Below are 22,653 nucleotides of genomic sequence, written 5' to 3'. Positions count from 1 at the left end.
CAGGGGAGGGCAGCCCCGGCCAGAGGACAGCTGGACAGGATGCCCTCTTCCTTATGCATTTCTGTGCATACCTGTCACTCTCAAAGCACCCCCTCGCCCCCACGCACACGCACACTTTCTGGCCCACACCTATTTCCCCACGTGTACTATGTACTTGACATCACGTTTCTGCGAAGTCTCCCTCACCAAGGGAGAGGGCGTAGGCAGGGCTGCCAGTAGTTACGCCCAGTCCCCATCGATGGCACTGATGCTAAACACCAGTGTGACAACTCATTCTCCAGCTGTCCCCGCCTCCCCCCACCCCACCCTGAAACACACACACACACACTCTGGGCTGACAGCTATTTCCTCCCTCGGCCTCACTCCCCTGCCTTTGCCTGCCCGGCGCCTCTCGTTCGGCTGTCGCCAGAAGCTGACAGCCTCCAGGGCTGGAATCCTGTGCTCCCTTTGTGCCCAGGTAAGGAGACGGTGGCCTGGGGGCTGGGCAGCCCCAGGGCCCTCTCTGAACCCAGGAGAGAAGGCACAGTTGTCCTGGGGAGAGGGCTGTTACCAGGGGATGGCAGGGGGTTGGACTGACCAAAGGACTTGCAGCTCAGAGGAGGGAAGGACTGCGCTTTCTTAGGTCCTAACTAGATGTCAGGCACGGTGGTGAACCATGAGCGCTTCTCTCTCCGGACTCCCTTGCAGCCCGGGTGGGAGGGTTACACCAGCAGTCTTAAGGTAACGGACCCAGGTTCACCCAGCCTGGAAGTCGAGGAGCCGGGATTCAAACCCAGGTCTCTTACTCCAAAGGCTTGTGTTCTTTGGCCCCAGCTCCCTATTCAAACAAGACCCTGGCCGCTGGGCTCCCTAGAATCATGGGAGGCTGGGGTCCGGGATCCGTCAGCCAGAGGCCCAGGCTGGATGGGTTGCCAGGGTTCAGCAGGACTGTGCATCCTCACGGGACTTAGACTGGGCTGAAGGGAATGTTTGAGCACAGAGAGGAGACAGCATGTGTCTGTGTGCTGTGGGTGGAGTTCCCGCTCCCACACTGCAGCTGAGGAACACAGGGCAAGTCGCTGTGCTTCTCTGACCCTCTGTTTCCTCTTCTGAAAAAGAGGGTCTCACAGGGCCACTATGAGTGTAATTGCCCTGCAGACTCTAGAAATATGAGCCTTCTCAGGGAGGGCAGACCCAACAGCTCCCCTCCCATCCACCTGCATGTCCCCAGCTCCAAGTGGCTCACCTGCCAAGGAGAGTCTAGTTTGATATCTGGGACCCTCACATTCCAAAGGACCGTGGTCCCTGCGGGAGGCTGTGGATTTTCTCATCCTGGCCAACAGTGTCTCTTCTGGAAAGACGAAGACTGAAGACCACTTCCCCCTCCTTCCCCCACTTCCCTGCTCTCCCTCCATCATCTCACGCTTGAAGCAGAGGCAGAGGAAGGAGAACAGGCTGAGTACTGAACTGCTGCTCCTCCACATGCCTGTGTTGTCTGGGTGGCTCTGGGCAAGTTATTCAAACACTTGAGTCCCAGTTTCATCTGCAATATGGGATGGAGAGAACTTCTAGCACCTTCCATGATATCCGTGAGCAAGAAAGCACCTATGGAAAGGACCTGCCACAGTCCGTGGCAAGCCGCGGGTGGCCCCGCGCAATCTTGAGTCAACCCCTGCTGCCTGTCGGTCCCCACCTCCTGCAGATGGCCTCCCGCCCTGATCTCTGCTCTCACCGATCTCCACCGGCTTCATATCAGATGGTCTCGGGTTCTTGATGAGGCTATGGGTGTGCACACTTGGGGTGTTTGCACATCAGCCAGAGGCTGGCTTCTCCAGTGCTGACCTGAGTAGCTGATCGATAAACAGCTGTTGAATGGGTGTGTGATCGAATGAATGAATGAACAGGGCTGGGTTTCCTGGGGCTGGCAGAGTGGCTGTGGCTGCCCCGGGCAGGGGAGAGGACTTTTGGCCCTACCAGGCCTCCAGAGCCCAAATCTGGCAGTTCCTCCTGCCCAGCTCTCTCCCTGCTCTTATCTTATTTCCTCTTCAACTATCAAAGGAGGCGCTGGCTGCACTGTTTGCAGTCAACACACCCAACCAACCACCACAGTGGAAGCGAAGGGCCACACAGAGGATCTGCAGAGAGGCAAGGTCTAGGGGTGCTGTGGGTAGGTGGGTGTGGGCCGCATTTCTTAAAGGCACAGACTCCTCCTTCCATTCCCATCCCCAGCCCAGCTGAACCCTCTTGCCCATTAGGTGGAGACTTGTTCACATCCCAGTGCTCTGGGGATTGGGGAAAGGAGCCCAGCATGGCCTGACCTTGGTTCCTATTTCTCCAAATGATCTTAGACCATCCGACTGAAAATAACCACGCCACTGATGTAGCGCTTACTGCGTGCCAGGCTCTGTTTGAAATGCTTATGTATGTTAACTCCTTTAATTCTCCCAACAACCCTATGACCTGGATCCTGCTGTGAGCGACACTCATGTTACAGAGGAGGAAACAGGCTGAGGAGGGTGAAATGGCTCGCCCAGGGTCGCACAGTGAGCGGTGGAGGGGCTGGGATGTTATCCCCCCATCTTACTGCCCTTGCTCAACTTCACTGGTCCCCAGGGGCATCATCCGTGACACTCATGGGTCAGGGTCCCATCTCCCGGCCAGGGGCCCCTGCTGCTCCTGCACCGCCCACCTCAGCACCGCCTTCTCTCCGCTGCAGAGCCCACCATGTTGGCCAACGTCACCATGAAGCCGCTCTGTCCGGTCCTGGAGCAGATGAGCCGCCTCCAAAGCCACAGCAACTCCAGCATCCGCTATATGGACCATGTGTCGGTGCTGCTACACGGGCTGGCCTCGCTGCTGGGCCTGGTGGAGAACGGACTCATCCTCTTCGTGGTGGGCTGCCGCATGCGCCAGACGGTGGTCACCACGTGGGTGCTGCACCTGGCGTTGTCGGACCTGCTGGCCAGCGCCTCCCTGCCCTTCTTCACCTACTTCCTGGCCGTGGGCCACTCGTGGGAGCTGGGCACCACCTTCTGTAAGCTGCACTCCTCCATCTTCTTCCTCAACATGTTCGCCAGCGGCTTCCTGCTCAGCGCCATCAGCCTGGACCGCTGCCTGCAGGTCGTGCGGCCCGTGTGGGCCCAGAACCATCGCACGGTGGCGGCCGCCCACAAGGTGTGCCTGGCGCTCTGGGCCCTGGCGGTGCTCAACACCGCGCCCTACTTCGTGTTCCGCGACACCATCCCGCGGCTGGACGGGCGCGTCATGTGCTACTACAACGTGCTGCTCCTGAACCCCGGGCCTGACCGCAACGCCACGTGCAACTTGCGCCAGACGGCTTTGGCCGTCAGCAAGTTCCTGCTGGCCTTCGCCGTGCCGCTGGCCATCATCGCCTCCAGCCACGCGGCCGTGAGCGCGCAGCTGCGCCACCGCGGCCGCCGGCGGTCCAGCCGCTTCGTGCGCCTGGTGGCGGCCGTGGTGGCGGCCTTCGCGCTCTGCTGGGGGCCCTACCACGTGTTCAGCGTGCTGGAGGCGCGGGCGCACTCGGACCCCGCGCTGCGGCCGCTCGCCTGGCGCGGGCTGCCCTTCGTCACCAGCCTGGCCTTCTTCAACAGCGTGGTCAACCCGCTGCTCTACGTGCTCACCTGCCCCGACGTGCTGCGCAAGCTGCGGCGCTCGCTGCGCAGCGTGCTGGAGAGCGTGCTGGTGGACGACAGCGAGCTGGGCGGCGCGGGCAGCAGCCGCCGCCGCCGCCGCGCCTCCTCCTCCTGCTCCTCCGCGCCGGGCCGCCGCCGCCCGCCCGCGCGCCTGCTCGCCTGGCTGCGGGGCAGCGGCGGGGCGCCCCCGCAGAGGGGCCGCGCCGCGTCCCAGGACGAGCGGGGGCCCCTGAACCGGGCGCTGAGCACCACCTCCGGGTAGGAGGCGCGGCCGCGAACCCGCCCGCCGCGGGCCGTTCTCCCCGGGAGGCAAGGGCAGGGCGCGCAGCGCGCAGCAGCTCCCCGAGGCCTCCCTCCAGCCCGCGGTAAAACGCAGATATCCCGCCTCCAGCCTCGGCGGTCTCCGTGCGGGCCCAGGAATCTGCATTTTCTAACGTCCCGCGAACATCAGTGAATCCTTTTCGGAAACAAAGTTGAGTTAAAGCAGTGCTTCTCCAACGTTACTGTGGGTCGGTCACCCAGGGGTCCCGTTAAAGAGCAGACTGACTGAGCAGGGGGGGTGGGGGTGCTGAGCGTCTCCGTTTCTAACACGCTCCCAGGAGGCGAGGACGTCAGAGCTACTGGCCGGCGGACCACACACTTGGAGTAACATGGGGTTAAAGTCCCACGACTTCTCAAACTAGGTCAGTGGACCCCCAAGGTACACAGGAGCTGTTTTAGCAGGTAATGGGTGGGGTGGAGTTTTACTTTAAACCAGTGATAGATTTGGGGGGTAGAAAGTGAAAGGTTTGGGAAGCACCGTTCCAGTCTCACTTTTTCACTTTAGCCATTTAGTTGCCCTTTACTGAGTGAGGCGCTTTATCCCACAATCTCGAGGGCTAGGTTCTGTCAGTCCCTCTTCTTAGCCACGTACAGAGAGAAGTGAAGGGAGGTTAAGTAACCCGCCCAACATACAGGGTCTGCTCACTAACCATAAAGCACTACCTGTTCAGTGACCACTTAGTATGTGAAAGAACACCCCCCACATACCCCAAGTCCTCTAGATGTGTGGGAGGGAGCCCCGCTCTCCACCTGACTGACCCAGCATTGCCCAATGTCTATATGGTGCAAGAAGCAAGGGGTGCTCTGGTCAAATGTTCGGGAAACCTGGGGCATCATTACTGAAGGTCTTTAGTACCTGACTGTGCATGGCAGCCTCCGAGACCACAGCCTGTGACATTTCCTAGCTAACCTGACACTGTACAGGCCCAGAGCTCGGCAGGACACCCTCTGGGCAGTGCTGGTAATCCCTAGATCTGTGCAGCACCCACCTCCTGACCACACAGGGGCTGGGCAGCTGACCCCCAACTTGTAGGTGTGAGGGGTAACTTGTCGTAGCTTCTCCACTGTATCGTGTCCGTTTAGCTCTGCATCCCAGGGCGTGGCACAGAGGTGGCGCCAGCACACGTTCGGGGGATGAAATGTTAGTGGAAGAGCTGGGGGAGAAACTCTCTTGGGATCTCGGCCCAGTGCTCCCTGTGCCACCACCTACAGCTGAGGTCCCAGTGTTTACTCCCAGCGCCGGACAAGGTCCGGCCCACAGCCAGCGCTCAGCACACAGAGCAGTTGATGGACAACTGACTGAATGGACATCCCATCCTGACGCCTCGCCTATGCTCCCCACTGCCTCCTCCCTGGCCTCACTCAACACATGGTGCCATCTGACACACAATAATTTTGTTTATTATGTTTTCTCCACCAGAATGAAAGCTCCTTGAAGGCAGGGACTTTTGTCTGTATTCACTGGTACCTAGAATTGTGCCTCTACATAGCAGGGGTTTAATAAAAATATTTTTGCTATAGATTGAATTGGCATGAGTTAATCAGATCTTTAGGGCTTCTGCAGAGTCCGGTACAGGAAAGGGGGAGCTAGAGAGACCCTGCCCCCTCCCCATTTTAACCTTAAGTGTTTACAAGTGGGGCAGGCTGGATTCAGTCTGCTGGGTGACAAGGTCAGCTGGGGGCAGAGGGACCCAGAGCAGCCTTTGGGAAGGTGTGGGGGGAGCTGGACTCCTGCCTTCCAGCCTCCTGGCCTGGGTTGAACCTACGACCTTGAGACAGAACGCAGACATTTTGGGGAGTCATCCTCCAGTCACCAGCTCCCTGAGGAACCAGAAATTACTGTCCTTGGGTTGAAGGCACTTGGAGAGGAGGGGGAAGGAGGAGGGGGGAGTTACCGTCTTCCCATCCCCAGGCTCTGCCAGGTCCCGGCCTCCTTCTGGGCCGCTGGCCCACAAAGACCTGCCCCTGAGCCCTCAAAGGCTCAAGCCCAGTCTCGGGTGAGGTCCCTGTTTTGGAACCAGAGCTGGAGTGCTGGGTCCAGGCCTGTGACCAAGGGCCCAAGAGGCGGCGTGTGTGACACGGTGTTCGGCCACAGAAGGCCTCGGCTGTCCTGAGCTCAGATCTTGGCTGCTGGCCGCTGGGGCGGCTGTTTCTGCAGCTGGGCCAGCGTGTCCCGCTTCTCAATGGAGCGCAGCTGCTTCTTCTTCGCACGCTTGAGCTTGGCGGGGTTTCGGATCTGGGGGTGGGGGTCGGGAGGGTGTTACTGTGGCCTGTTCTCCACCCTGTTCCCCTGGGAAGGGGAGGCTGCTCTTGGGGGCCTGGGGCGGCAGCATGAGTGGGGGCTGTGTAGCAGGGATGCCGAGGCATCTGGAACACAATGCCCGACCTGGCCATGGTCCCCTGACCCCGACTAGGGCAACACTCACCACTTGGACAATCTCCGCCTTCCGCTCATTCTCCAGGCGGCGTCTCAGGTTCTCCGCGCGGCGCTGCTTCTTCTCCTGCACACGTTGGGGAAAGGATGTGGGTCTGGGAGCCAAAGCAGCCCTGGCCTCTCAGGAAGGAGGGGAATAGGCCAATTCATTCTGGCTCCAGACTGGTGTTGTGGGGGTGGAGGGCCAGCAAGGAACAGTCCCTGTGCTTGTGGGACCAGCACCCAGAGACCCACCGTGGTAGAGAGCTCCTGACCCGACGTGGTCAGGCAGCTGAGGACAGGGGCTTAGTGGGGAAGGGGAGGAGTGGGGTAAGAAAGGAAAGTCAGGCCCATGCGGACAGTGGTCCCTCGCACCACCCACTCATCAACTGCCAGGGAGAAGGGGTGGCCGGCCCCTTCCTGCATTCCCGTCTCTTGGAGTCTCCCCCTCCCCCTCGAAGCCCATGTGCCCCTAGACTGCCAGGGCAGGGATGAGGGTGGAGGCTGCAGAGAAGGGGCTCCGGAGCTCCGTGGCCCTGGTCTGAATCCTGACTCCGCCTCTTCCTGAATGGGTGACCCTGGCCAAGCTGTTTATACTGTGCCTCAACACCCCATCTTAACAGTGAAGATGACTGTGATATCAGGCTGTGTGGAGGGAGAGGGGAGTGAACACCCATACGGGGCTTGGACCGTCCGGCCCACTGGGAACACGTAGAAGATGAATCTGGACAGACTCTTCCCCGCGAGTGGGAAGCCCAGTGCCCTCTGGCTCCACTGAATGCTGTCCTGGTGGGACCAGGGCGGGGATGTTGGCCTCAGATCTGTTGCAGGGTCAGGGGCCTCTCTCAGCTTTGGCAACCCAGGGTGCAAAGGGTGGCCTGGGCCCGTGAGGAGAAAGGAGAAGTGACGCTTGAGCTCCCAGAGTGAGGGGAAGGGCTGGGCTGGGGGCTGGGCAGCGGCACCTCTGGAGGGGATGGTGACAAGGAGCTTCTGCCTTGCCCAAGAGGGAGCCAGGGCCGCACAGGAAGCGAGATAAGGACTCAGCACACGGTGGCAGCCACACGGTCTGCAGGGTCGTGGCCACAGGCTGAGCTGGGGCGACTCAAAGCAGGGGATAGGAGACCGAGTGACTGGCCCACCCCCTCCCCTTGTGGGCATACTAGGACCACAGGCTGTGGGGTGAGGTGCGTGACGACTCCCGAGCCCCAGGGACCGAGGTAAGCGGTGTCCTACTGATAACCCCGGCCCTGGTGGACCGACACCACCGCCTCACTTTATCTGCGTGTGGCCGCTGGGGCTTCCGGACACTAAAGCGGTTGGGTGTGAACCGTGAGCCACTTCTGGCCCTGGGATGAGCGTCAGGGAGAGAACTGGGGTAAGTGCAGGCCAGCCACTTTGCTGATGTGTGGCAGCTGCGTCCCGGGAATGACAGCAACAACACCTGGGACAACTCTGACCCGTAAACCTTTCCCATCTGAGCAGGTCCCATGGCGGGGACCCCTGGGCCCATCTCACTGAATGCCCCTATCACCAGTGAGGGAAACTGGGGGCTTATCCTGGGCCTCCTCCCCTGCTTGGGCCTCTTATAAGCCCGGAGCTAAACAAGATGTTCCACTGGGCTTCCCTCCCCTGTGGTCCTAGACTGCGCTGCTGCTTGGGCCAGGCTCCCTGCCTCGCTGGTGCCCCCAGGCTCAAGAATGGCTCTCGACCAAATCAGCCTGCCCCAGGGAACATGTGGGAGCTTCCCCAGCCCAGGCCGGTTATAGCAGACACCGGTGCAGCCCTGCCTGGCTGGCCCCTCACCTGCCGGCGCCTCTCCTTCTCCTCCTCCAGGTGCCGGGCGAAGTCCTTGGCCAGCTTCCTCTCCTGCCGGTCTTTCATCTTCCGCTGCCAGGATGTGCGCAGGGGCTTGTCCTGGACCATCTGGGAGAACCTGGATGGGGAAAGTGCGTGCTCCTGGAGTCCGTGGGAAGAGCCTGTGCCCTCCCTCCTCTCAGCTCCGGGCCTTCTCCCCCAGAACCCAGTCAGAATCGCCTCCCCACCTTGCTGCTTACCACGCAGTCGACCCTCCGGGTCTGCAGAAACTCGGGGCAGGACAGGGCCCTGATCATGCCTGCTGCCATTACTTGAGCCCTGGTGACATGCCTCAGGTGGGTACACCTGCTCTCTCCATTTTACAGAGGAGCAAACCGAGGCTCAGAGAGGTTACGTGATTGCCCAAGGTCACCTTGTTCCTGAGCGGCAGTCAGTACCCGAACCCGTCTGTGACCAGAGTCCAGACCACACAGGTCCGTCGTCAAGCTCTGCTGCTCGGGGCAATGGCAGCCAGCCTGGGCGTGAGGGCCTCTGGAGATGCGGCTCACTCCCTCCTGGGGTGCTCCCTCTGGTTCAGAACGGCGTGAATGGTCACAGCCCCTGCTCCCTCCCCAGCAGGGGCTGTGTGATGATGGAGCAGGTGTTAGGGGGTATCAGGGAAGTCTTGATTTTCTAAAGCGTGATAGTGACATAGTCCTAGGAGAGACCAGACTACCTCCTTAAGAATCCATGCTGCCAGGATCTATGGGTGGAATGACAGATCCAGGACGTGCTGCAAAATATTCCAGGAAGAAGGAAAAAGTGTTGAGGAGCAAGAGGCAGCAGACCCGTAAAATGAGGAGGGCCACTGAGATGGGTGCTGACAGCTCGGGGGTTCGTGCTCCCCTTTCCTGTAAGCTCTTTCTCCTCCAATGACTGGAAGCCAGTTCAAGTGTCCCACAGGCCTTTATTCCTCCTCAGCAGATCTCCTTGTGGCCCTCCCGCCTCCCCACCAATTCCCAGACTTCTGAAAGCGCTCCTGTTTATCCACATCCCCTGTATGCTGCCCCAGAGTGTCACAGCAGGCCAGCCCCTCAGGCCTTTGGTGCGCCGCTGCTCCCGCCCCTGGGGTGGCTCAGTCCTGCTCCTCCCTGCCATCTTCCATCTTCCCCCTAATGCTCCATGGGAGTCTGCACACACGGTCTGGACCTTGACCCTGGGTCCGTCCACCCTCAGCCTGGTTCTGCCTCTCTCCACCCGCCAGTCCCCGACTCTGCCTGCCTGAACCCAGCACAAACCCCCTGCTCCTTCTCCCCCTCCCCAAGGGCCTCCTGAGCACAGAAGGGTGGGGCTGCAGCACGGACATCCTCCTCGCCCTTAGAGCTGGGCATCCCAGATTGGGGTGCCAAACCCTGGAAGACCTCACGTGCCTCCTACTGCGCCCCCTGTGCTCGATGATGAGGTCCCTGGACTGTCCCTCAAACCAGGAGCACACTTCCGCCTCAGGACCTCTGGTCTTTCTGTTCCTCTTGCATGGACGCTCTTCCCTGACAGCCTCTCTGCCTCCCTCGCTTCATTCAGGCCTCTGCTCACAACCCTTTGGCAGGGAGGCCCTCTCTGATCACTGCACCCCTGCTCCTTTCCCGTCCCCACTGGGGTTTATTTTCCTATATTGCTCTTATTACTGACACATATATATTACATGTTGGTTACCTGTTTCTCACAACTGGAATGTTCTGTTTACAGCCACGTTTGCCCCCAGACCCTAGCTCAACACAATATAAATTGGTTGAATGAATGAACTACCTTCTGTTCTCATTCATCTACTTGTTCAACTCATGCCTTTATGTGCTAGGCTCTGGGGGAGTCTAGCCATGACAGGTAAATCCCCACTTTCTGGTCTAGAGGGGAAGACGACAAGAATCACAGAAGTGAACAATCTGTGCAAATGGGGGTGTGACAAAAGAGAAGCACAAGGTACAATGACAACACATAGCATGAGGACTGAACCCTGGTTGGGCTGGACAAAGGGGGCTTTTCCAGGGGGTGGTATTCAAGCTGAGCCCTGAATGATGAGTGGGGACTGACCAGGAAGAGACTTTCAATAGGAGGAACAGCATGTGCAAAGGCCCTGAGCTCAGAGGGAGCATCCCATGTAGGAGGAACGTGGAGAGGAGGTCAGCATGGAAGACTTTCAGTGATGACGGAGGAGGGAAGAGGAGAGAGGAGTGGAGCACAGCTCCAAGCAAACAGAAAGTCCAGAAGGGTTTCAGTTCAGGCAAGGAGGTGGGACAAAATGCCCTCTTTCTCTTGCTTTTCGATATCTCCTGCCAACCTTCTCTCCCTCTTGCTCAGCGAACTCATTTCCCTCGCCCCCACCTCCTGCAGGCCCAGTACCAGGAGCCCAGGCTCCCACACTCAACTTGCTCATCACCCTCTTCCCACCCGAACGCCAACACCCTCATCTTGTTCCCCATGGCCATCAGTGGTCCCACTGTTCCCTGTGACCTCCAGGACCAAGGTGGAGGGGCAGTGCCGCCATTCACCGCTCCGACTCCTACAGTCACTTCAGCTTCTAAGTCTCTGACTGGTGACTTGAAGCAAACTACTCCTTAAGTTTCAATCATTTTTGTTTAATGGGGGAGAGTGTTGGGGGGAGGGAATAATACCTACTGCCTTGAGCTCAACAATATGACACCTGCAAAAAGCCTCGTGTAAAGCTTGACATACAGTCAACCCTCAGTAAATGTCCATTTCATCCTTAAAGTCCTTCCCCGATGGTCCCTCACAGCCACAAACTCCTGACTTCCCAGTGGTTCCCAGTAGCTAAAATGTGAACTGGAGCCCACCTCTTCATCTGGCAGCCTAAACCTTCCTACCGCAGCTAAGCCTCTTCCTTTGCTCAACAAGCATCTAATCGAGCACAGAAAAGACCTCACGCTTAGTTCTCATCTACAGAGCACAGGTAAAGGGCTGTCACGCCCAGACTTTGGAATCAGATCTGTGCTCAGGTCCTGCCTCTACCGCTTTCAGCCTCCCCGAGCCTTGGTGACCCCTTATGTGAAATGAGGATAATCCTAACACTTGCTGCTTCATAGGGCTGATGAGTGGATTAACTGCCACAATGCATGCTGGTCCCTGTTTGAAAGGTCCTTCCTCTGGCCAATCCTTACTAACAGCATCCTATACACTCAGCACTTGGTAATGCTTTTTATCAAACAGGCAAATTACTGCAATAGAAAATAGTGGATGAAGACTTCACTGCTATTTATCAAGTAGTAGCTGGTTTACCTGCTTCTACCCCCACCCCCCCTCACTACAGAGGGCAGACAAGGGTAAATACGTGTTGGATGAACACACAGATTAAATGCTATGGGAGAAGTCCTTTGAGGGCACCCCTCCCAGAGATCTCAGTGCATTTTACTACATTCTGATTATAATTACCTGTTTGTGTGACGCCCCCACTGATATGAGCTATCTCCAGGTTGTGCCCAGGCCCCAACACCACAGAGAACCCTACCCCTGCCCAGCTGTCCCCCACTTCACCTCTTCTTTGAGCGGTCCTTCCACACCCGCCCAGACTTGGGCTTCCCCTTCGGAATTATGGGGACCTCCTCCTTCTTCGGCTTCTTGGACGCTGGGGCCTGGACTGAGGAACCTTCTCGCTTCTTTGGTCCGAGGCCGTCTCTCCCCGACTCCCGGGCCGGAGGTGGCTTGCTCGCCTCGGGCTGACCCCGTGGGGAGCCAGGCGACTCGGGTGTTAGTTCCTGTCGTGGCTGCGAGGGCTCCGGACCCGGCGCTTGTTGACCTGGATTCGGCTCTGGTGATCCTGGGCCTGGCTGCTGCTGAGGGCCGGGAGACCCGGAGGGCGGCTCCTCCTCGCTCTTGGCCAACTCCGAGTCCGCTTTTTCTTGGTCCTGGGAGAACTCTGGTGACTCCTCACTTAGCTTTGGCTGAAGTCGGGGGGATTCAGGACTCGATTCCGGCAGTTTCTGGGGCGACTGGAGGACTGGATCTCCCTGACTCTGGGGGGACACTGGGTCCGGCTCTGGCTGCCTTCGGGGGGACCCCAAGCCTGCCCCCTCTCGTGGGCTGGGTGACCCCGGGCTTGTCTCCGGCTGATGTCTAGGAGACCGCAGACTGGGGGGCTGCACACTCCGAGGAGACCCGGGCTCCCTCGTTTCTTCTGGGTTCGACTCGAACTCCACAAGGGCCCGTCTCGCCCGCAAACCTGCAGTGGGGTTCTCGGGTGATTCAGGCTCTAGGCCTTCTAGCCGCCGGCTGCGCCTCAGCGGGGTATCCATGGCGGGGCCTGAGTTTCCAAATCTGAGCCCACGTGCAGCCTCTAAGACAACCGGCGCCGTCCTATGACGTCAGGAGCCGTCACGTTTGTGCTGGGCAGGAGGGGCTGTTGCCGCGGAGGCCATCTTAGTGATGGGCAGAGAGGCATGGGGAGGACTCTAGGGAGGGCGGGGCCTGGGTTTATTAGGCGCATGCGCAAAAAGCTTTGCCGCATTTACTTGTGCCTAACTTAAGATCCTGCTTTGCCTTTCCTGAGAACCCAGTTTCCTGGGGAAAAGAGAGTGTGCAGACGAAAAAGGAAGGGGGGGGGGAGGGGAACGCATTTTCGGGGGAACAGAGGATTGGAGAGCAGAGATCCAGGGAACCCGTAGGCAAGGCTGGATGGGAACTTTGCCTCTAACTCACTGCTGTGCGATTGGGCAAGGGTTATACCCTTTATGGACCTCAATTTTCTTATTTGTAATATGGGTGTTTTTGCACTAGTTTACTGTATATAAAATGACCCAGTCGGAGTACTCCTAACTGCCAGAGTGAATGGTACCTGGAAGATCCTGGAGGTGGGAAGTCTCAGGTCCTGAGTTGTGTGTTAAATGTAATCCTTGCTTTCTCTTCCATTTTGTGCTCAAGTATAAAAATCTACGGCTCTCCCTTTATAACATTGTCAGCTTTATATATGATGCTGAGGTAAGGGTTAGATGCACCACCTCTGTCCTCTGGCACACTGGGCCCTCAGCCATTCCCCGTACCCTCTCAGTTCTAGAAACAGAGGTTGGATCCTCTCTGAGCTTTCTTTCAGCCAAGGCAGTGGTCATTGTCCCAGCGTGTGAACCTGCCTCCCTCTTCCTTTGCATAGATCCAGTCGGTGGCTTTGAGTTACTCACAGCATGTGACTTTCTTAGGAAGAACATCTTGGAAGATCTTTTCCAGTGTCTTCTCATAACCTCCTGGGGATGGCTCACAGGCATCCCAGGGTCCCTGTTCTGTTGTCCCAGAAGATTTTTTTAGAAACCACTGTTTCTTCAGCTGAGGGGTTATGAGTAGCGCCTGGGAAGTTGTCCAATGGTGCTCAGGGGGCCGAGGAAGAAGGTCAGGCAGACATCCAGGGGTCTCAGTGCTGAGCACAGCCCCCACGTACTGAATCACTCTGGAGCAGAAGTGAGAGAGTCAGATGGGGCCCAGGGTATCTTGACAGCTGATCAGGGAGGAGGTGAGGAGGTGGAAAACCCAGGCAAGTTCCCTGGAGGATGGAAAAGCGGACTGAAGATCCCTTAAGACCTCTCACCCCTTGGCTGGTGCTACACAGCATCCAAAATGCATCCTGATGAGTTGAGCCTGTTAAAGTCACCTCTCTAAGGGTAAGGTGATGGCCTGGCTTCTCCACTATCCTTCCATGTTGTCAGAAACAGTGGCACGCTTGTGCTGTAAACCTGTGTCAGTCCCTGCCTTCCTGGTGGCTCTCAGAGGCTCCATTCACAGGCTCAGCGCCCTCAGGCCCCTTGCTCCTGGACCAAGTAAGTCCTTGCAATGAGGCTTGGTCTCAGTGCCCCTGCCCAGCAGTGCAGCTCCCCACTGCATCTCCTCGCCCAGCTCTTCCAACCCCCAACTCTCAGTTCCTTAAATTCTCTGTCCCAGCCAGGAAGCCCAAATGGCCTGCCACACAGAGCCATACCTGGCGTGCATTACCAGGGCTGTGTCCCCAGCTGGAGGGATCACTCTCAAATGCTGATTGGATCCTATGCCGATTCCACTTAACATACTTCAGAGGGTGATCTCAGGTCCCCTCCAGGTGGTGTGAGAGCGGGAGGTGCTTTACAGACATTTTCAGATCAGGTGACGAGACCCCTGATCAACATAGGCATCAAGTGATCTCTGGCCTGGAAACCCTCCGCTTCCACCCAGGCTGTTTGTCACTGTGATTATAAATAGTGTATAGGGGCCCAGGGGAGACACCTGAATTTTTCAGAAAAGCTTGATATTACAGTCACTGTTAGGACTCTGTTGCCTTAGGCTCCTTGGCTTTCTACTGTAAATATCCCAGCCTCACGATTCAGTTATGCATATATATTTTCTTTTTCGTGTTCTTTTTCATTATGGGTTATTACCAGTTATTGAATATAGTTCCCTGTACTATATGGTAGGTCCTTGTTATTTGTCTATTTTTATATATAGTAGTTTGTATTTGCTAATCCCAAACTCCCAATTTTTCCTGCCCCTCTTTCTCCTTTGGTAACCATAAGTTTGCTTTTGATGTCTGAGTCTCTTTCTGTTTTATAAATAAATTTCTTTGTGTCATTTTTTTTAGATTCCACGTATAAGTGATATCATATGATAGTTGTCTGTCTTTGTCTGACTTACTTCCCTTAGTACGATGATCTCCAGGTCCACCCAGGTTGCTGCAGATGGTGTTATTTCATTCTTTTTTATGGCTGAGTAGTATTCCACTGTACACACACACACACACACACACATATATATATATATACCACAACTTCTTTATCCAGTCATCTGTTGATGGGCATTTAGGTTATTTTCATGTCTTGGCTATTGTAAATAGTGCTGCTATGAACATTGGGGTGCATGTATCTTTATGAATTAGAGTTTTCTCTGGATATATGGCCAGGAGTGGGATTGCTGGATTTATTTTCTGAATAGGCTACTTGCACTTGAATCCTTGTCTCAGAGTTGGCTGTGGAGGAACCCAGCCAAAAACACTGGGACAAGTCATTACTGGGCCAGATATTCTTTTAAGTGCTCTCTGTGTACAAATCCTCACAACCACACTGTGAGACAGGTGCTGTTATAACAATACCCATTTCACAGATAAAGAAACTGAGGCACAGAGAGGCTAGGACACTTGTAAAGGTCACACAGCAGATACATGGTGGACGTGGGATCCACCTGTAGGCTTCTGACTGCAGAGCCACAACTTTGAAGAGTAAATCTCCCTGTCATCCAGGTAAGGAAACCAAGGCACAGAAAGGCTAAGGTGTTTGCCTAAAATCACACAGCTATACATCCAGGAGCAAGGACAGCAGTTCCAGAGCTGGCAAGTTTAGTTGCCCAGCAACGGTGCCTCCTGTGGGCCTCCTTTGCCTGTTCCTCACAAGGATCCTGCTTTGTGCCCTGGGAGGTGCTGGGTGCCAGGTTGCCCCACGATTGGCTAAGGCCCCATGTGTGCGTGCGCGGGGCAGAGTGTGCTGAATTGGCAATACCTCGATTTATGTAACCTGAGATCTGCTGATTGAAGGAAACTGTGTGCTTACAGGTGATAGAAGATACGGATCAGGTGTTCTTCGCTGAGCCATTGAGCCTCCACCCAGCCACAGCTGCTGGGTTGAGAGGGTTTGACATGTCAGGTTTGAGATGTCAGGGCCTGTATCCCTATGGTCCTCTGCTCAGCATCAAGATCAGAGATGGCTGGGAAACAGGCCCTGGCAATACCAGCGTCACTCACTGTGCACTTGTGAAGTGCCAGGCCTCCCCTGGGTGCTCATTGAGTCCCCTGGGGCGTCGGTGCAGGAGGGTGATCACAGCAAGTGCTGGGAGTTCACTGAATGAATGAATGGGCAGGGAAGAACAGCCTTGGGTTACCCACAAGGAAATCCAAGGCTGGGAGAGGCTGGGATTTGGTACAGGGTGACCCCAGGAGAGGGTGCAAGGGCAGGACTGGATCTCGGGGCTTCACGACTCTAAACCCAAGCCCTCACTCTCACATCCACCTGCCCCAGGGTCAGAAGACTGGGGCTGAGAATATGTAAGGATTTCCTCAGTCTAGGAGGTTGGATCCGGCCACTGGGACATCGCTGAGTGTGGCTGGAGTGAGGGCAGGACCCTGATGAGGCTGAGGCGTTTCTGGGAGTTGGGCTGCCATTGCCTGCCCTTCACTGGGTCACACGGGTCCAGGCTGCTCTCTCTTCTACTCAGAAGTCTCAAGCACTTGAAGACAGTCTTCCTGAAGCTTCCCCAGAATTGTCTTTTATCCAGGCTGAACATCTGCTCCTACAGCTGTGTCTCCCACGACGACACAATCAATCTTCCAGGATGTGGCATCTGGAGCTCCCTGAGGTCCCCCGGAGCCGAGTGGATTTGTCACCTCCGTCCTCTGTGATGCTTATTGGTGTGGCCAGGTGCCCATCCTCTTCCCAGCGGTGAGCCGCCAATTGATATCCTCCATCTGCTTCCAGCTGCCGATCCCTGGATGCTGGACGTGAGCTGTTGGCTTTTCTGGGCAAGTGCAGGATTTGTCATTTGGCCTTGTTGCCCTTTGTTCTGACCTTTCTGAAGACCTTGCTGTCCTCCTTCAATATTTGCTCCCCCAGCCTCCTTTGTGTGAACAGCTGCTCTGGGCATCTTGAATCAGGCCCACCGAGAACCTGCAGCAAGGCTGGGGTTACCATATCACTTCTTATCATGGGCTCTTATCTTGGAGGTTTATCTTTTCTGTATGTTCCCAACAGCTCACAAGGAATTTTGGATCCTCAAGAGGAGGGGGCAAGACCTCAGCAGAGGAGCACCTGGGACCCCTGATGTGAAGCCATCCAGTTGTCCATGCAGGGCATTGCCAGGGTGCAAGGAAGTTGATTGGATTGTAAAGGGGCCTCTTTGCAAAGCTCTCGGGTACCTGCAAGGCTTATCTCCTGATCCCTCACGGCATCTGCAGGTTTTGCTGACACAGGAAGGGGTAGACAAGCTACTGCATTGCAAGACCTCTCCCTGCCCCCCTACCCCCTGCCAGCTTCCACAGTGTTTCCCTGCCCTGTGCAGGCAGGCAGTCAGTGGGGGTGGGTTGAGGAATGAACACCTGTGCCCCAGGTGGGAGGAAGATACCCCAAGAAACAGGACATGGCTGTTCATGCCCCATCTTACCCTCACCCCGAAGTGTCTAATTGCAATGTTTCCCAAACTTGGGTGAGCATCAGAATCACGTGGAAGACATGTTAAAATGCAGATTTCTGGGCTCCAACCCCAGACATGATGAGTCAGTAGGTCCAGGACAGGCCTGAAGGTCTGTCTGCATTTCTACACGCTCCCAGGTGATGCCTCTGCCAGTGGGTGGACCGCACTTGGAAGAGCCGTGTCCTGCAGGAGGAGTTGAGAGATGCGGGAGAAATTTCCTGCCCTCCCCTCCCAGCCAGGACAGGGGCTGAGTTCCCCATCATCCTCCCATTTACTCATTCACCAAATATTGATTGACTGGATTACAATGAGAGGGACTAGGAGGACAGCTGGGAGTGGGGCAGTTGTGGTCTCTGCCTTGATGGCACTTACATTGTCTTGGGGCACAGATACTGAGCACTTGAATCTCAAAAGTACCCTTTGAGGAAGGCTGAGCAGGAATCATCTTCCCTATTTCACAGGTGAGGAAATAGCATCGCAGAGATGATGTGCTGAAAGTCACATGAATGTTAAATGGCAGGACCCGAACTCAGAACTTCTCTATTCAAAATTGAACCTGTCTCAGCTTCATGGGGCTGGATTTAGATGGCAGAGCTCCAGACCCTGGACACATGTCAGTGGGTGACAGCTAGGGGCTTCATCCTTGTGATGGAAGGTGAGCTTGACGGACAGGCAGGCCCCCCCCCGCACCGCCCCTGCCACATGCCCATACACACAACTCAGTTCTTGAGACCAGGATAACTGCAGAGTTTCACAGTGAGTCACTTCCCCTCCCTTCCTCTCCATTTGTTTATCCCTCTCCCCTCATTTCCTCTAACGTTTGGTTTCTCTGCAGCTCTGGTCCCTCCTCGATGCCGTAACTGCTCAATGCCATATCGTCTCCCCCAACCAATATGGCAGCCTCGTCTCCATGGCAACCCCTGGAGACCCTGCCTTGGTGACCAAGATGCAAATTATGAGGCCCCTTTTCTGCACAGACCAACTAGTTTCCCACCCCTGGTTTGCCGGTGGGAATCTTCTGGCCCTGGGGCAGGGGAATCTCTGCTCTCTCCCCACCTCTGCACACTGCAGTGGTGGACAAAAACCGGACCGGGTCTGACTGAGCTGGTGAGATGAGGTTTCCCCTGAGCCAACAGCCTTGTTTCTCTGTTCTCACAGCACATCCAGAATCTCCTGCTCCCAGAGCCCAGTGGCTCAGCCAGGCTCATCATTTTGGATCTCATCCCCAAAGGATCCCTGTGGAAACAAACTTCATTTCCCCCCAAAAGCCCCCTTCCTATGCTTACAGATTTAAAAGCATATCATTTATGGTAAAATTTAAGGACATAAACATTATAGCAATATTGATGAGGTGACATTTTATTGCTGTGGATTTAAAACCCCCCACAAAAATATACCAATTCCACCGGTAGTTAAAATAAGAGATTCTGTCCATAGCGGCTACCAAGCATGGAGGGTGTTTGCCGGTATTATTTCGCTTAATCTCATGGCAACATCCTGAAGAAGTTAATCCTACTGCCCTGTGTTTTAGAGGTGAAGGAACATGTCTAGGGAGAGGGAGCTGGGGAACAGGCAGAGAGAGGATTCAAATCCAGGACTCTGCCTCCAAAACGAGTGTGCCTTCATCCACACCTCTCTACCTCTATGTAATAGGCACTTAACCTTAATAAAAAAATAAATCCTTTCTTTAGCCTAGGCCAAATTTTCAATTCTTTAAAAATAAGCCACGAGGCAGAAATTTCAGGTCATTGAGAACTGGTATGCTTTCCACACAGAGCAGAGGCTGATCAAACAAAGGGTTACTCTGCTCAAAATAAAAGGTTACCTAACACTCAGATATTATCACTCTCTGCTCGAGTGGTTTTAGCTCTCTGCCTGTGAGATAAACTCTGGGTGGATCTAGATACCTTACTTTTTTTGTTGTTGTTGTAAGTTAGACACAGAAGGTGTAGAAGATTGCATTTTCTAAAGTTGGCTGCAATGGTACCTCCCATCCATGTGCTCATCCTCCCATGTGACCTTCTCACCTTTTTTCTTGGAGTAATGGGGTCTGCGTCTCCCCCACCCCAAACTCGTGAACCTGAATGGACCTTTCTCATTGCCTTAGCAGAAGGACTATGGCAGAACTGTTGCTATGTGACTTCTGAGGCTAGGTCATAAGCCTGCCACGTGCTTCTGCCTGGCTTTTACGGTATGCGCACTCTTGGAACTCAGTTGCCATGCTGTGAGGAAGCCCAAATCATCCTACGTGGAGAGACGACATGTGGAGTCCAGTGAAGGTGTTCCAGTTGACAGCCCACCTGAGATCCCAGCTGACAACACACTTCATCTGACAGGCATGAGCAAAGATGCTTCCAGATGATTCTAGCCTCCAACTGTCAGGTAACTGCCAACTCTGAGTCTTACAAGGAGAAGTCCCAGAAGTCACAGAGCAGAGACAACCTCTCCCCACCATGCCATGTCCAAGTTCTATGCCACAGAAGCTGCGAGCATAAGAAAATGATTGTTTTATATGACTAAGTTTTGGGGATGCTTGTTACACAGCAATAGTAACTGGAACAGAAGGTATTTTCTCATGATCAGGTGTCTATCTCAAGGGAGAAATTCTTGTAGCCTTTTTTTGCACCTTCTTCTGGGGCAGATGTGATTTGCAAGGATGATGCCCAGTCATCACCCCACAACTTCGTTAGAGGAAAATTGGATAGAAAGCCTTTCCTTGATCTTTAGTCACAATATATTAATATATTTTACTTGATTCCTTGTTTGTTGTTTATTTCCCACTGACTAGAATGTCAGTTTCCCATGGACAGGATTTCTTTATTCTGTTTTGTATGTTACTATTTTCTTAGAGCCCAGACTTTGTACTTAAGAGCTGCTCAATAAATAATTACTGAATGAATGAGTGAGTGAAGATGAAACATCAGGTGAGCATAATTTTTTTTTTTTTTGGTTGTTGGGGGAAGTAATTAGGTTTATTTATTTATTTTTTAATGGCGGTACTGGGGATTGAACCCAGGGCCTCATGCATGCTAAGCACACACTCTAATAATGAGCTGTACTCTCCCCAAAGTGGGGACAGATTTTTTTTTTAATTGAAGTATAGTCAGTTACAATGTGTCAATTTCTGGTGTACAGCACAATGTCCCACTCATGCATATACATACATGTATTCATTTTCATATTCTTTTTCATTAAAGGTTATTACAAGATATTGAATATAGTTCCCTGTGCTGTACCAAAGAAAGTTTAAAAAATCTATTTTTATATATAGTGGCTAACATTTGTAAATCTCAAACTCCCAAATTTATCCCTTCCCACTCCCTTTCCCCTGGTAACCACAAGATTGTTTACTATGTCTGAGGGTCTGTTTCTGTTTTGCAGATGAGTTCATTAGTGTCCTCTTTTTTCTTTTTTTGAGATTCCACATATGAGTGATATCATATGGTATTTTTCTTTCTCTTTCTGGCTTACTTCACTTAGAATGATGATCTCTAGGTCCATCCATGTTGCTGCAAATGGCATTATTTGATTCTTTTTATGGCTGAATAGTATTCCATCATATAAATATATCACAACTTTGTTATCCAGTCATCTGTTGATGGACATTTAGGTTATTTCCATGTCTTGGCTATTGTATATAGTGCTGCTATGAACATTGGGGTGCATGTATCTTTTTGAATTAGAGTTTTCTCTGGATATAAGCCCAGGAGTGGGATTGCTGGATCATACAGTAAGTCTATTTTTAGTTTTCTGAGGAATCTTCCTACCATTTTCCATAATGGCTGCACCAAACTACATTCCAAGTGGGTAAAATTTTTGATAATGATTCCTCCAGAGAGTTTAGTTAATGTTACCGGCTTCCATTTATTATGATTACACAAAATTGTTTTTTGGATAATGTTAAGCTCACACTGTAGTGGGAATTTCTTGAGAACTATGGCAAGAGAATAGAATAAAGAGAGTAATAGAGAAGAGTTAAAAGAGTTCGTAGTTAATAGTTTAGAGTTAAAAATAGTTAAGGGTCCCACCCTTTTCTTGAAACAAAGAATCATTAAATGAATGATGAGAAGTAAGGGGATTTCAGGTCTATGCTAAAATGTTTGTTCAAGGAATTTGTTCCTGGGCCCTCTCTAAAGGAATTTAGGATCAGTCACCAAATAAGAATTGATTCAGGCAATCTTCCTCTGTTGCCTGGTGTTGCTGGGTGTTGTGGGGGACCGCAAATAAGTGTAAGATGGGGATGCTATCCTCAGGCTATGCTGAGTCCAGCTGCAGAGATAAGACTGAAGTCTGTGAGACAGTGAGCCCAACAAGGCAAGCTAGACCCAGTGGTAAACCAATACGATTTCACCCACAGAGGCTCCTGAGGATAAGGGAATATCTAGGAGGACTGCCTGGAGGAAGGAGGCAAGTCCAGTAGGGGATTGAGAGACTGGCCAGGGGGGCAGCTTCCCCAGCTGAGTCCTAGCAACACCGAAACACCACAGGACTTCATCAAAGATCTGCTTCCTGTTAACTCGGGTTTCCACCTGTAGATCCTCCCATAGCTGGTGGAAACGAAACCAGGGTCCCTTTTGCCCTAATACCGTTAAGTAGATAACAACTTAAGTAGGAAGAAAAACTTCTGTGTAGCACTGGCCCACCTCCATGGGGTATTTTTGTGATGTGCATTGCAAGATGCTGTGTCTCCAGATCCATCCAGCCCTGAGACGGGCCCCTCACAGCTTCTAGGGTGGGTGTTACCGGGAAGCCCAGATTCTGAAACCAAATAATTTCAGAGCACAGGACTCTTTACCAAGAATGTATCTGCAAGCCTTTAAAAGTTCTCCTAAAAAGCTGTTTGGTTGCAAAAGAAAACTTCAGAGAGAATAAAGACTACATCCACATGAGAACAGGTGATGACTGTATTTAGAACAAGATTTATCTCCCCACAAGTCACCTCTGCTGTTGTGACTGAATAAGTGATGCTCTCCAGTTTGAGAGGGGGAAAAACCAAAAGAAGAAAGACAATTCCAAATAACTGGAGTTCTATTTGGTGCATGTAATACATCTCCATTTTGAACATAAAGAAAGAGGTTTACAATTTTTACTAATGGAAAAATGCTTTCTTCCCATCCTTAACAAGTTAACATTAAACTAACATTGGAAGATTATTAATTCAAAGGATGCCAGATTTTTAACCTACCCTGGGTGCCTGAGCGTTCCCGATCTGTCCTGCAGGCAGGATGATTTCTGCCAGGCTGAACAGTTGGTGAGATAAGACTAATAATACATATGGAATAATTTTAGAAC

The 22,653-nt window shown here is 53.6% G+C and overlaps 2 protein-coding genes across 2 annotated transcripts; one reads left to right on the top strand and one right to left on the bottom strand.

Annotated features, from left to right (window-relative positions):
* Nucleotides 1-276: 276 nt before the first annotated feature.
* Nucleotides 277-4,383, top strand: PTGDR2 (prostaglandin D2 receptor 2). Its single transcript, XM_015248359.3, has 2 exons — nt 277-457; nt 2,696-4,383. The coding sequence occupies exon 2, from the start codon at nt 2,704-2,706 to the stop codon at nt 3,895-3,897; it is 1,194 nt and encodes a 397-aa protein (XP_015103845.2). The 5' UTR covers nt 277-457; nt 2,696-2,703; the 3' UTR covers nt 3,898-4,383.
* Nucleotides 4,384-5,336: 953 nt separating this feature from the next.
* Nucleotides 5,337-12,542, bottom strand: CCDC86 (coiled-coil domain containing 86). The gene is made up of 4 exons (XM_006214891.4): nt 11,710-12,542; nt 8,173-8,302; nt 6,383-6,457; nt 5,337-6,192 (listed from the first exon to the last, which is right to left on the bottom strand). Exons 1-4 carry the CDS (start codon nt 12,465-12,467, stop codon nt 6,073-6,075), a joined length of 1,083 nt encoding a protein of 360 aa, XP_006214953.1. The 5' UTR covers nt 12,468-12,542; the 3' UTR covers nt 5,337-6,072.
* Nucleotides 12,543-22,653: the final 10,111 nt, after the last annotated feature.

This window comes from Vicugna pacos, chromosome 10, assembly GCF_048564905.1.
Source record: "Vicugna pacos chromosome 10, VicPac4, whole genome shotgun sequence".
Taxonomy (NCBI): Eukaryota; Metazoa; Chordata; class Mammalia; order Artiodactyla; family Camelidae; genus Vicugna; species Vicugna pacos.
Note: the sequence above shows the minus strand (reverse complement) of the source record. Positions and strands in the feature narration are given on the sequence as shown.

Bases quoted from the DNA above. Each gene is read 5' to 3' on its own strand.
- PTGDR2 (XM_015248359.3), top strand. From the start codon at position 2,704: ATGTTGGCCAACGTCACCATGAAGCCGCTCTGTCCGGTCCTGGAGCAG.
- CCDC86 (XM_006214891.4), bottom strand. From the start codon at position 12,467: ATGGATACCCCGCTGAGGCGCAGCCGGCGGCTAGAAGGCCTAGAGCCT. The intron at 8,303-11,709 runs GTGAAGTGGGGG...TTCCCCATCCAG, and splicing joins AAGGACCGCTCAAAGAAGAG to GTTCTCCCAGATGGTCCAGG. The intron at 6,458-8,172 runs GTGAGGGGCCAG...CAACGTGTGCAG, and splicing joins AGAAGGAGAGGCGCCGGCAG to GAGAAGAAGCAGCGCCGCGC.